This window comes from Cryptomeria japonica, chromosome 1 (genome assembly GCF_030272615.1).
Source record: "Cryptomeria japonica chromosome 1, Sugi_1.0, whole genome shotgun sequence".
Classification (NCBI taxonomy): domain Eukaryota; kingdom Viridiplantae; phylum Streptophyta; class Pinopsida; order Cupressales; family Cupressaceae; genus Cryptomeria; species Cryptomeria japonica.
This window is the reverse complement of record NC_081405.1, coordinates 425203375-425218264: the sequence shown is the minus strand read 5'-3', so window position 1 is coordinate 425218264 and position 14890 is coordinate 425203375. Positions and strand designations below refer to the sequence as shown.

General features: G+C 36.3%; 1 protein-coding gene across 4 annotated transcripts in view; it reads right to left on the bottom strand.

Moving 5' to 3' along the window:
• The window catches only part of LOC131065155 (SWR1-complex protein 4), a 120091-nt gene that overhangs the window by 57656 nt on the left and 47545 nt on the right, over nt 1-14890 (bottom strand). For all 4 annotated transcript variants that reach the window (XM_057999601.2, XM_057999607.2, XM_057999615.2 and 1 more), the window contains exon 11: nt 12432-12542. In XM_057999601.2, coding sequence (XP_057855584.1) covers nt 12432-12542 — 111 coding nt within the window. The remainder of the gene's footprint in view (nt 1-12431; nt 12543-14890) is intronic.

Below are 14890 nucleotides of genomic sequence, written 5' to 3'. Positions count from 1 at the left end.
ATGCAAACAGAAGTGGGGACCAAGATACATATGTGGAAAGGAAAGCCAAATACGTATGATACAGGCAACATCAAATGAAGAAGCAAAAGGAAACCCGAACAAGAAAACAATGTATGACAAAGAAAATCTTAAGAGCAGCCCATCAAAAGAAGAGGGGACAATTAACAAATGGAGCTTTGTGGAGGAACCAATCTAGTAATCATGACACCCTCTTATTCCTAAGATTCCCTCCATTAACATTGTAATATTTCAACTCATACAACCCCAAAGTTTCCTTGTCAAATGAATACATTCTAGTCAATAACGAGGATTTACAACACATGTATTTATTAGAATATTTAATTATATTTTAGTCACCTATATTTAGTTCCTTGTTTAATGGTTATTTAGCTTTTTAGTTAATTAGCTTTTAAGCTTTATTTAGCATTTAACTTTTTCTTTTTAGTTATTTAGCGTTTAGCTTTTTAGTAGTTCACTTTAAATGACTTGTTCTTAATTTAGAACATCGTCTTGTAACCTCTATATATACGTGTGTATATCGTTCAATGTAATTATCCGATTATTGAATAATGCATTCAATTTATTTTTCATGGTGTTAGAGCGCGTCGATGGGATTCTTTAAAGTTTGGCGAAATTTTTAATAACAATTCATGGCCTCCTCCTTCGAATATTTTCCAGAATTTTTTTTTTATTGTTTTTTAATAAAAAAACGATTTTGCTTTTTTGAAGGCTTTTTGAGGGTTTTGAGGGCATAGATGACACACTCGCCGAAAACTCGGTGAGTGTCAAAAACATGCCGAGTTTTTGAGCCTGGCGAGTAGTTGTGACTTCTACTCGCAAGGAAAACTCACCGAGTTTTTTGTGAGTTTTGGCCAAAAACTCGGCGAGTTTTGGCCAAAAACTCGACCGTGTTTCCTCATTAGCCGAAAACGGCAAAAACAGCATTCATTTTTTGTTTTTTGATTGGGTTTTGGGTTGAGAAGAGGGAAGTTGACTTGGAAGGACTTGCAAGGTAATTTGGAGTGATTTTTGAGTGATTCCAAATGGATTTAAAGGGGATTTGAAGGGGAAATCAGATTCCCAGGTAAGTTTTTTTATTTTTTTTCTATGCTTTTTTAAAACAATTTGTTTATTTTTTGTTGCATTTAGATTGATTAGAAATGATTCCTAGGTAATCTGAATCATTTCTAAGTTATTTGCACAAGATTTACACTAGATTTGACAAGTTTTGTTGAATTTTCACAATTTTTTTGAAGAATCTAGTTTTCAAAAAAAAATTCAAACCCTACTTTTTAAAAAAAAAAACTTCGAATGATGTCTAAATTTATTTAAACTAATGTAGATAGTTTGCTAAATTGTTTAACTAAAATGTTAATTTTTTAATTCACTTTGTATGTGTAGGTTAAGTAAGTATTAATCATGGCAAGGGAGCAATGGCCACTAGATCCATGCCCATCTGGATATATAGGCACCCGTCCTAGAGGTGCTAGAGATGGGGCATGGCGGTATGCCTATGAGGGACCCGATCCTGGGTCAGTTATATGCATAAAGTGTGAGAAAATACTTCATGGAGGCATCAACCGCCTCAAATACCACCTTGCAAGAATAGATAGGCATGATGCTAGAGCATGCCCTGGGACCAATGAAGAAATAAAAAGACAAATGAATGCCCTACTTGCAGCTGGGGAAGAGAAGAAATTGCAAAGGGAGAGGGCAAAGCTAGCCATGAGATCAGCCATAGCTGAATCTCAAGGTGTTTTTGTTGACCTTGAAGAGGAACAAGAAGCACTTGAGGGCATATTGGGCTCTCGGCATGGCCCACGTATCCGCAAACCCACCATCACCTCGCCCATTGCTTCTGCTTCCTCTAGTAGAGTACCTGGCACTGTTCCAATTCCATCACCACGATCAAGGTCCATAGGTGATTAATTTGGGCCCAGGAACACACCTGGAGCACAACCATCATTAGAGGCCACTGGATGGAATAAGGAGGTACATGAGAAAACTGACATTGCAGTAGCTGATTTTTGGTACTTCAACAACATTGCATGTGGCGGAGAATGCTTATTGGCTGAATTTGGTGACTGCTATCACAGTTTCAGGAAAGGGGTACAAGGCCCCTTCTCGCAGGGATTTGAGTGGGAGGTTAGTAAATTACTACATAGTCCACTTGATTTCATTTTTAATTTTTTTTAGATTTTTTGTTTATTAAATCAAAATTGTGTACTAAGACCTAATTTCACTTTGCACTTACAGGTTGCTCACAAATGCAGTTGCTAGGGCAAGAGAAGTGATGGAGGATCAAAAAATTGAATGGGCAAATTATGGCTGCACAATTCTTTCTGATGGATGGACAGATGGCAAGAACCGCACCATCATCAATTTTTTGGTTGCTTGCAAGGAGAATGTAGTGTTCTTGAAATCTATTGATGCCTCCAGCAAGGTGAAAATGCAGAAACATTGGCTAGAATGTTGGAGCATATCGTCATGGAGGTGGGGGTAGAGAATGTGGTGCAAATCATCACAGATAATGCAACAGCATATGTGTCAGCAGGTAGAATCCTTTTAAATTATCACCTTTAGGCATTAGCAATATTTTCATTTGTTGTGGCTTTCTTTTACTTGGTTGCATATTTCTTAAGAAAATTCTTCTTTTGCAGGAAGAATCCTCCAAGAGAGGCACCCCACTCTTTTTTGGACACCTTGTGCAGCACATGTCCTTGACCTTCTTTTGGAGGACATAGGAAAACTTGAGTGGGTGACTCCAGTTGTGGAAGAAGCAAGGAGGATCACCAAATATATTTACAATCACCCTTGGGTCCTAAATTTGATGAGACAACACACCCAAGGGAAAGATTTGGTGGGAGCTTGTGTCACAAGGCTTGCAACGATTTTCTTGACGTTGCAAAGCCTTCTTGCTGCATTGACTTCTTTGAAACAAATGTTTGTGAGTGGAGAATGGCTTAACTCACCTTATTCAAAGAAGCCTGAAAGAGAGGTTGTCGCATGCATAGTCTTCGACAGCCAATTTGCACAAAGGGCTGCAGAGATTGTGAAGGTTGTTACTTCAAAACTTTAATTTTTAAATTTTAGTTATTCTTGATTCAAGTCTCTCATTACTAATTTGTAACTTCATTATTTAAATTTTAATCTTTTTGTAATTTGTATTTTTCAATTGTAGGTGTTAGAGCCCTTGGTTCGAGTTCTTCGCTTGGTGGATGGGGATAAAATCCCAATGGGATATCTTTATGAGGCCATGGATAGGGCCAAGGAATCTATCAAAAATTACTACAAGGGGGATAGGCTCAAATTTGGTCCCATTTTGGAAATTGTTGATAGGAGGTGGAACAATCAGCTCCACCAACCCATTCATGCAGCAAGGTACTTCCTCAACCCTCGTTTTAGGTTCGGGGGTTCTTACTCAGAATCGAATGGAAAAGTCATGGAGGGCCTCAATACATGCATTGAGAGGATGGTACCTAATGTTGAGGAGAGAGACCTCATTGTGAGTGAGCTCCAAAATTATGAGGGAGGAAGGAGTAAGCTATTCTCTTCAGAGTTGGCTAGGAGAGGAAGAACCACTCAAACCCCAGGTATAACATTTGCCATTTGGATTTTGGGATCTAAAGACTAAAATGATTGATAAATTATGTTTTCTCTTTTCTCTTTGTTTTCTAACTTTTCCATTTTATTTATTTTGCAGATGCTTGGTGGCAAAATTGGGGTGGAAACACCCCACATCTCAAAAAATTTGCCCTCAAAGTCTTATGTCAACCTTGCAATTCATCCAATTGTGAGCACAATTGGAGCTTGTTTGAAGCAATCCACACAAAGAAGAGGAGCAAATTAGCGCAGAAAGGGCTCAATGACCTTGTCTACGTGCAATATAATCTTCGATTGCGCGTAAGGAAGGTAGAGGAACTAGAAGGTGGTCCAATTGACTTGGATGATATAGATCCTTACAGTGATTGGACATCACAGGAGCAGCGTCCATTGTTTTCCGACACTGACATCACTGATTTGGAGAGGCAGGCTATGGAGGAGGGGGGTGGATTTGGTTTCAGGCTGGATGACATTGAGGAGGATGAGGATGAGTATTCATTGCCAGTGCCAGAAGCAGGTGGAGACATAGCTTCATCTAGGATGGAGGATGAGTCTCAATCAGCCATACCGAGCGAGGAGGCACAGTCACGCCCACAACAGACTTATACGACTAGACAGTCTAGACCCTCTAGTTCTACCTCTCCCCAAATTTTTGCTAGAGTTGGGAAGAGGAAGTTGTAATTGTAATTTGTAATGATGTATTTACTTTTGTTTTTACAAAAACTATTTAGTAATTTACTATTTTGCTTCCAGGCTTCCAGCCATTAGCATTCCTCATGAGGATGCGATTTTGTAGACACTTTGCATTTAAATATATCTAGAATCAGCTTGTTTCTTTTGTGTTATCATTTATTGACTCATTGGATGCATCTTCTCATTAAATTTTGCAGAAAAAATGCATTTTTTACTAAGTTTAAGTGTGTTTTTTAAAATAGCCGAGTTTTTCGCCGAGTTTTTCCGAGTTTTCCCCGAGTTTTTTTCCCAGGGGCTTGGCAAGTCGAGCCGAGTCGCGAGTAGTTCAACTATGTTCGAGGGTTTCTAGTTCGTGTGCAAATTTCTTTGTGTTGGGCAACAGTTCATGTCTTTTTAGGGTTCTAGATATTTTCAGGCCTGCAACCTAGAGGTTTTTTTTTGCAAATTGAAAAATTTCCTAGAGTTTCTGCAATTTTCAACTAGGGTTCTGACCCTTCAGTTCAAGTCAAAATTTTATTCTGGTTGCAAATTCTTGGTGGGTTTTTCGAGACCTCAACTAGATCGTCATCATATTTTTCTGGGTGCATCATTTTCTTTGCCTCGATTTTTGAGCCGTCAGATCTGCACTCTAATTTCAGATTCTTGGTGGATTTTTCGAGAGATTCTCTAGGTTGGTCTCAGATTTTTTGGGTGCCTTGTTTTTCGTGCCTCGAATTTTGTGCCAGCAAATTTGCCTTGGAATTTAAAAACAGTCAGCAATTTCTGCTAATTCTGTGGACGTCGGGAATTTTGATGTCTTCTGGGTGCCGTTTATGTTATACATTTGACCTAGGGTTTCTACCCCTTTTTTTTTTCGGTTTTTTGGGGGAAAAAATCGTCATTATTTTTCTGGTTTTTTTACAAAAAAAATCTGAGGTATTTTTTTATTTTCTGCAAAAAAAAAAAAAATTTATTTTCAGGAAAAATTTTAGATTTTAAGTTTGCAGAAAATTTTAATTTCTGGGTTTCTTCCAAACCTCGAAATTTGCACCTTGGAATTTGTGCCAGAATTCTCCTCCAAAGGTTTCAGTTTTTTCAACAGCTGTTTCTATTCTATTTCCATGATGGCATCTTTAAGATGTTGGAACACAGACAAAAGTTCAACATCTGCCACAACACCTGGAAACAGTGCATGTTCACGATATCTGAATATCGTTGCCTTGATCAAATTGATTTAGGCCAAACCTCGTCTTTACAGGTCCCAAGGTTTTCGCATTTTTTTTCCTCAAAAATTGTTCACAGGGTTTAGAATTTTTTCCTTAAAAATTATTAACTGTCATCTGCAAAGCTTGCGTGGGTTTTCTGATTTTTCTCCACAAAAAATCATGGGAGGGTTTTGCTTGATTTTTCCTCAATAATCAGGGAGTGTTGTTTTACCACGTGATTTATGTTATTTTGTCGTGTGAGGTTTGTTGTTTTACCACGTGATTTCTGTTATTTTGCCGTGTGAGGTTTGTTGTTTTACCACGTGGTGTTTTGGGTCTTGCCATGCGAAGTTTCCGGGTTTGGTTCGATTTTTTCCACAAAAATCGTTTCAAGGGTTTTTACCATTTTTTTCCACAAAAATGATGATTTTGTATCTTCAGTTTTGGAGGGTTTGCCGATTTTTCCTCAAAATGGTTTCAGGTTTCAGTTTGGTTACCCAACGTCAGGTTGGATGGATTCTGGTATTCTTGGTCCTTAACACTTTTCAAATCCACGGAGAGTCCCCACCGCAGCAGAGTGTTCTTTTCATTTGTAATCAAAAGACCTGCAGTGTCTTCTGTAGGGTAGTTAGTAGATAGAATGACCATTAAGGGAGGTATTAGAATATTTAATTATATTTTAGTCACCTATATTTAGTTCCTTGTTTAATGGTCATTTAGCTTTTTAGTTATTTAGCATTTAGCTTTTTCTTTTTAGTTAATTAGCTTTTAAGCTTTATTTAGCATTTAGCTTATTCTTTTTAGTTAATTAGCTTTTAAGCTTTATTAAGCGTTTAGCTTTTTAGTAGTTCACTTTAAACAACTTGTTCTTAATTTAGAACATCATCTTGTAACCTCTATATATACGTGTGTCTATCATTCAATGTAATTGTCCGATTATTGAATCATTCATTCAATTTATTTTTCAGTATTTGTGTGTACGCCTCATGTCTGCATCTATTTATATGTATGCTCCGTATTTTTACATGTATGCTTTGTGCTTGGTTCATACTTAATGTCTTTTCATGTGTGCCTAAGACTAATGCTTAACAACTAAGAAAATCAAAAGACATGAGTTTATTTAAAAGACAAAATTGCATTTAAATGTATGAAGAGTTCGTTGGGGATATCTATAGAAACAACCAAACACAGTTCTTACAATTACAATTGATGAGAAAAAACTTGTTTTAAGATTACAAATCTTCTAGGGTTAGTTAGAAATCCACACATCAAGAAATTTTAGTTAAAACAATCACCTTGAGGACAAGCAATCTTGTGAAGGTCGGATTGTCATGCCCCACACAATAACAACCCATTTACCACCTTCAAGCAGGAAGAAAAACGGAAAACAAATCAAAGGAATACCATTGGCTACAAAACCGTCTCAATTACGAGACTTCACGATTTTCTTGCCAAAGATTAATATGTTCGATCATAAGAAGACAGCCATAGTTCCTAAAAACCTCCTTGATGCAAAGACAGACTGTGATCCAAAGGCAAGATAATATGGCAGCAGAATTATTAAGGCATAGTAAAGAATTATGTTACGGAGGTGCAATCACATCAACCAACATTAGGATTAATTAGACTTAATAATCATGAGTTAAGGGAGGTGGTTAGTTTCTGAAGAGATGTGATTGGTTACAAACACATATATACCATTTCAAACAGTCACACCTTGATGGAGAGTCACCACCTTACAAACCTTGATGGAGGGGTATAATATATCACTAGTAGGGGACATTACAAGTCACACCTCTTCATAATAATCACAACCTTTCACAATTACCACCATTCGAAAGGGTCACAACCCATTATCATTGCTACCCCTTTGAAAGAGTCACTTCCTTATCTTCTTCCCATTAATGTTTCCTTAATTCCTTTGCGCCCTTCTTTCTTCCTTCATCCCCTTTTCTCTCCAAATGAAGTTCTCTTCTCTCCCTTTTATAGCTCATGTTTGAGGGAGTCACAACTTTTCATTTCATGCCTTTTAACCATTCATTAAACTTAACTAATTTTTTAATTATATTAAATTTTATTTTTATTCTTTTATGTTTTAATTTATTATTATTATTTATTAATAAATCCTATTTCAACAAGGGGACATCACAGTTCCCCATATATGGCATAATGAATACTATTAATGTCTGCATACTACCGACTAATAACATATTGCTGTTATGATTATTTAATATAGCATAATGCATGTTATTTCTAATCTGTTCATTGCTGATTCATCTTTTATTATTGCTTATGACTGTTTAATATAGGATATCTGACATAATATAGGATGCTCTATATATATATTCTGTCTGATTATTATAACCAGCCATTGTAGAAGAAATGAAGGATCACAATGAGAGGAACGGTGATGGGGTACTCTTCTAAGTACGCCACCTCATGGTGGTGACCGAATGGTCGCACCAGGCCAAGGGGGTACAATGGGTATGGCCTTTGGGCTTTAGAAGAGATGGGCTTCCGGGGCACCCTATTGTGAAATACGCCTCATCCCTCTATCATGGTGAATTAATACACCAAGAAGTCCAACCATACGAAGTGAGAGATGGATGGCAAGGTGAAGGGAGGATGGGTATAGGACACCTTGCTAGGTACACCACCTCATATGGATGTCACAGCCCACATGAGGCCAAGAGGGATGGTAAATCCGCTCGTGGGCCAAGGGTAGAGGATCTCTAGGATATCCTACCGAGTCACTTATCCTAGCTCTCCTATGGTTGATCTTCCTAAAACATATGTAAGATATCTTATGATTAAGTTGATATTTCTGATATATGCTTCAATGATTCCTAACTAAAAGATCTGCTTTATGAATTATTGTTGTAAATGGTTTTCTAACCTGTTATGCAAAGCCTCAACCAAGTGAAAGATATCTCTAACCTGCTCTTGCTCATTTGGGAATTGTGATTTAGGGCTAAATTAGGGCTTTCACAAATAGAGGACACTACACTAGACCCACATAATATGAGGCCACTTGGTTAGTTTGAAACTAGGCCCCAAACCTTTATAACCTATAGAGCCATAGACCAAATGACTACATTGAAGATGAGCATCCTCCAAGGGATATACTGGAAAATTGGAAATGTACTAGAAAACATTGGTGTTCCAAGATAGAAATCAAGACATCTCCCTTGCCAAGACACTATTTCATGGAAAACTTCAAACTAAAAGAGAGTCCCAAATCAAGAAACTAAAATAGGTGTAAATTGTAATCTACTCAAGTTCCTCCTAGTAGAAAAGCAATGACTTGAAAAGGGCATTTTAAGTGTTGAAGACCATGACATTAGTTTTACTGAGGTTCACACAAGAAAAGAAAACTCAAAAAAACGAGCAATAGCATAAATCGCCCTTTGTAAACCATCGGCAAAATGAACAAAGCAACATTAGCAAAATGTAAAATAGGGATCAAGACATGATGTAAAATACAACTGACCTCAATGTAAGTATGTTGCCCAAAAAAGTCCTCAGTGTTGTCTATGCAACTACCAAAAACAATTGACCAAAAGCGAGATAAGAAATGCTTTTAGACAGTATGCCTTATATCTTAATTTCTTGACAGACTATTTCATACTGAAATTCCAACACGTTACTCATCTTATTGACAAACATTTACACAGAACATATTATTAAAATCTGATACTGTTTTGAAATTTAAATTTTTGATGCTGTTATCCATTTTCAAGATTTCATTATATATCTCTTTTGCATATTTTTCTTTCTGTTCATCCCATTTTGCTAATGCTATTTATAATCTGCAAAGAATAAAATTGCAATGGCTTCAAATATGTTCAGTACCAATGTCAGTATGTGTTCCACCAAGTCCCTTTTTGGGACACAAAGAGAAATACAGTAATGAGAAATAGGGGCATGCCCAAATTCTTCGAAACAATATTTGAATAGCAAAATAGAAAAGGAATGAGCACTAAGGAGTGGGGCTATGTCCCCTTGGAACATTGTTCATAGTGCTTTGAATAATTTTCTATAGATGGCTTTGTTGGATGTCAATCTGTATTCTATTAGAGTATAATTACTATTTAATGGTCATTTAGTGTATATTAGTTATTTTAGTTTGTTTCTATTTCTGCTTCTGTTTACAATTGTTTCTTTTAGAAACATCGGCTTGTAATTGCCTTTATGTACAACTTTGTTTTCATTGATAAATTAAGCAATTGCCATTTCATGGTATCGAAGCAAGCGAAGATTTTAGAATTTATTTTTTTTAAAATTTCACAAGTCTTAATTGTTTTTTAAAGAAAATCGAGGGTTTTCTTATAGATCAATTGTCTTTCTGAAATTTGTCAAAATAAAATTCTAGAATTTTTTTCAAAGAGTTTGAGTCTCTGAAAAATCAAGGGATTGTAGTTCATATGCGTGGGTTCTTTTTAGCAAAGAATCGCGCGGATTTATTTGCTGAGGAAATCTGTGGGTTTTATGGTGTCTTTTAGCAGGTTCTAAAACGGATTCATGAGTCTGTAAGTTTGAGCCACGTCATTTTTCATCTTAAAATCACGCGAGTTTTTTCATTTATTTTGCAGCTTGTTTTTGTTCTAAAGAAAATCATATGGGGGTTTCTTTTTCTCTGCGCTACAACAGGTTTTTAATTAAAATTGCGATGGATTTGTGTGTGCCTTGCATTCTATTTTCTGTCGCGACTGTGATGGGTTTCTGTGCAAATCATGTCGTGGGTTTCTTCATCATTGCTGTTTTCTTCCTCTTTGCGGGTTTTCTGGTTCTACTACGATTTTCAGACATTTTCTTCAAAGTTTGTGCCTGATTTCATGCCCCTCTTTGAGCGACGAGGGCTTCTAGAACTCTATGCTTTTTATCAGCAAGCAAAGGTCATGGGTTTGTGGCTGCTGAGTGTGTACCTATGGCTAGGGTTTTTTGAGACCCGTGGAATATATTTGTTTTGACACTTCATTCTTCTTGTGCCTTTTTGACTGATTTTTTTGGAATACAAATCAGGGTTCTATTTTTTGAATTGCTCCTTGGAATCCGTGCACCTTGAGATTTGTGCAAGTGATGTTGGGTTGACTGTTATTTGACCAATCCATTAAACTTTTGCAGTGGTTTTTTTGTGCATTGGACAGCTAGCAAGATGGCGTCTCTGACGAACATTATGTTGAAAAGCAGTTAGAAGTTCAATGGCCGCAATTATAACACGTGGAAATGGCGCATGCTAACTATCTTCAAATATCGGTGTCTCGATGAGGTCATTCAAGGTACAACTCGACCTTCAGCAGCAGGAAAAGATCAAGAAAAATATGATGAGCGCAATAGGGAAGCGGTCATGCTCATCAAATTATCCGTAACTAATGATCAGCTTCCTCAAGTCTCATTTGGTAAGACTGCTCCAAAGATCTAACAACATTTAAAGGACCTTCATGAAACGTCTGACAAAAGCCATGCATTCTTTCTGAGGAACATGTTGTTTTCCATAATGATGGACAATAAGATGTCTCTGCAAGAGCTTCTTACGAAGATCAAGCATATACACGATCAGCTAGAAGATATTGATCGCAAAATGGAGGAAGAAGACATGGTGGTGATAACGCTGAAAAGCTTGCCTCGATCCTAAAAGCATTTTATTGAGACACTCAATATTACTTCCACTAGTGATATTAGGAGAACTCCAAGAAGAATATTATATGCAACTACTATCACAAGTTTGGTCATATAAAGAAAGATTGCAAGAAACGATTGGCGTCTGAGCAATCTAAACAGGGAAGGTCTCAGCAAAAGGCCCATGTTATGTTACAATAAGAAATTCTAAAGAAGAAATCAATGTCTTGGCCAAACCCAAATAGAGCCAATTTCTCTCCCACTAGAAGCAACCTTGATAGATTAGTATCTGGATATGATGAAATAATTGCTAATACTTTCCTCAGATTATTTTATTTTATTTTGGTGAAAAATTCTAGCTGTGAAATTTTATGAAAATTTGTGTCATATACAACTTATACTGAGGTAAATTTTACTCCCCATGCAATGTTGAAATTGAATAATAAGAAATAGCTTAATTCTTCCTATAGCATAAATACATGACGATACCTATCCAAAAATAATGTATAGATCATGATACAACATATGTGAAGTTTATTTACAAGACTAAGAGCAACTAGTACAATTATGCATGACTGCCAAAGCCTCTAGAGACACACAAAAAAATATTGTCCTAAAGTTAAACAATGCTGTTAATGGTAACACACAACCCAACCTTATAAGGAAACATAAAGACCATGATTCTATCCAGCAAAAGAATTTACTATACAAAATCGACAGCCTTTAATTCCCACAGATATCATTGCAAATGATATTCACCTAATCCACATCAATTAATAATGCTCTAATTAGCATTGGACATGAATCAAACACCAGAAAACTAGGAACCAAGAATAATAAGAGCAAATTGGTTCCAGAAATAATGTGGTCTAACATTTAGCTATTTATAACAGTAAATAGAATACATGAAAGATAGAAAAACATAACTAAAGCTTAAGAAGGATTATGAAGCAGGAAAACAGGTGGACCTTTTCTTGCATATTCATCATAATAATACAATGCATACAAAACGGGACACCTCTCTAAAGATAGATAATATGACTTCCCTCCAAGAGTGAAGAAAAAAGATGATTTCTTAGTACCCAGCTTCCCACACAGCAACAATACTTATCAAAAACCTTCCATAGTAGGAGCATATAAAAAAAGGGCTAGGTCCTCTTTGCTTTTCTATAAGAACTATCCTGCCAAACCCTTTAGTCTTCTTTTATAAAAAATGATTGTAGATCTAGATAACTAAAACTGATGCAAACATTTTCACTTTAATCATTGGTGGGTTCAAAAAGCCCATAAAAAATAGATTATTCTTCTGGTTTGGGAAGAGAGAGAGTGTACCCCAAGATCTTGAAGTGTCTGATCAATGCGCTTGCCCATTCTTGCACCAGACGACGAGGTTGATGCTTGCATCAATTGTCCCAGAATGGTTGTTCTCAAAACGGCACGAAGCTGAGAAATTTTCTTAATGTCAGTTACAATAAAGGCAGGCAAAACAGCAAATATACTGGCAATATGAGAAACTCGCCCAGAAGATCAACATTTATTGCATGTAACAGTCAACAGTGCATCTTAAGACAGATTTGAATAACTAGAAATTTTTATTCATATTCAAACAAGCAAAAAGAAGAAAATGTCAGACCATAAAGCAAAATCCCCTGATTCCTATTTATTATTTTTATTCTAAGTCTTACCCATCGACATAGACCTACTCTTTGGATTGAAGTTCGTTTTATCCCCTGATTTCCTTTTACCCCATCTTTTTAGACCTACCTCTTATATAAGGAGCATCTTTAGAGGCATCATGCATGGATTCTCCTTAATTACTCATCTAGTAGGCCTGACACAACTTCCTCGAGTTTTAATATAGAAGCTATACCATTAATGGTCGTAATGAGATTATTCCATGAATAGTTAATGAACAAAGTAAAGTAATACATTTATCATCTTCTTCTATTGTTGCCTCTATGGAAAATAACTAGCTCACTATCACATTAAATGTATTTAAATGATCACTTATGGAGTCTCCTTCGTTTTCTTTACAAAAAACAACTTATTAACAAAACTCTTAGTTTGATACGATTCAGCAATCTTATTCCACAAGTTTTGTACAATGCCTTCCTTGAAATATTTATTAAAATGGTATCAGAAAGGAAACCTAAAAGTGCTTCTTACCTTTCTATCAAGTTTTTCCCAAATCATCTTGATAAATTCATGATGAAAACTGTGTTGTAAATAGTAAATACTGCAATCTATTAATCTCTTCCCCCAGGAGATATTCCATTCTTAGCTTCTAGAACTCCAAATTTTGCTTGCTAACTTATCAATCTCAACCCTCAAGGTGTTGATGATATAGCATCGGTAGAAATCCTACAGGCCGACTCAGCGAGATCAAATGTGTGAATGGCCTATTGGCCTTACACATTTGATGAATCTATAACTTATATTAATCCGTTAATATCTTTATTAAGTCACATATGCATTATCAGGTTTAATGATTAAACATACATTATCGAGTTTGACTTATCGGATTTGTTTCAAAGAGGCCGACTTTTGGTTAAAGTCCGCCACCCCTCGTTTGAAGGCATGTGATGCTTCATGAAGGTCATGCCTCCTTGATGAGAGCCAACTCTTGGATATCTCCTTTTGACGGATATATATGGACGTGGTCTTCCCTCTTTGGAACAAAGATAAGGCAACAAGTTCGATCATAATCAGGCAGATCGAATCCATGTACAAGCAGATCGAATCCATGTACAAGCAGATCAATTGATGGTGAGAAATTTATGTAGCGTGCTCGGGGGTGACGATAAGAGCTTATCGTCTATGGTTGGGAAGGCAACAGATATGATGTTTGCCTGTGGTTAACGAGCACTACCTTAAAATCAACAGAGGGTGCTGGGCATAACTTTTGGTTATCATGTCTGGAATCAACCATATGCAAGTACTCCCACTACAAGCAAAGAAAGCAACACAAGAAAAGTGTCCCCTCCGTCACAGGGTCAAGAGTCAAGACAACACAAGATCTGATAACAAATGTAGATTATATGGTGTTTATATTCAGTTAAGAGCATAAAATCATAGTTTAACTACTCGCAATATACTTGGCTAGTCACCAAGTATTTGCAATTTTTTCTGAACCACAAGTTTTCTAGTAATTACTCACCAGGTTTTTTGGATAAATTTTTGGTGACTTTTGCATTCTAACTTACACAAGTACCCAATGAGTTTGAAGGCAAAACATGTGCCACACTTAAAAAAAACCCTAGTCATGCAATCAAAAACTAAACAATGGCAAAACAACTTAAAATCATGTCCGTTCATCAATACTATCAACTGGTCATCAAATCACATGCCTGTGACAATTCTAAACAGTAAAGAGCATGGAATCACATGGTCAAAGACTTTCTTGAAAGCATAAACAAGAAAATTGCACAACTAGCAGCATTATGTTGGCGTCAAATAGGGAATCATGCAATTAGTGTTTTATTCCCCAAACCAATGCAATGAAATTCCACAACTAAGTGTTTGTTTGTCGGCAATCAACATGAAATTGCACCCATAATAGAACATAGACAATTTTAAGGGTTTCAAATAGCAAGGGAGGTCAAATTAGTCGCCTAAAACACAATTAGGTGATGGTAGGAAATTGATCAGCAAAATATTTAAGAACTTTTAAGTTGCACTTTTCTCAAGTTTTCATTGAGTTTCTTTCTATCGATTTTTAGCAAGATGAAAATTTTGGTTCTATTGAATTGGATTTAAGTCCAAGTATGGGAACTATGCATGAAATATGTAAT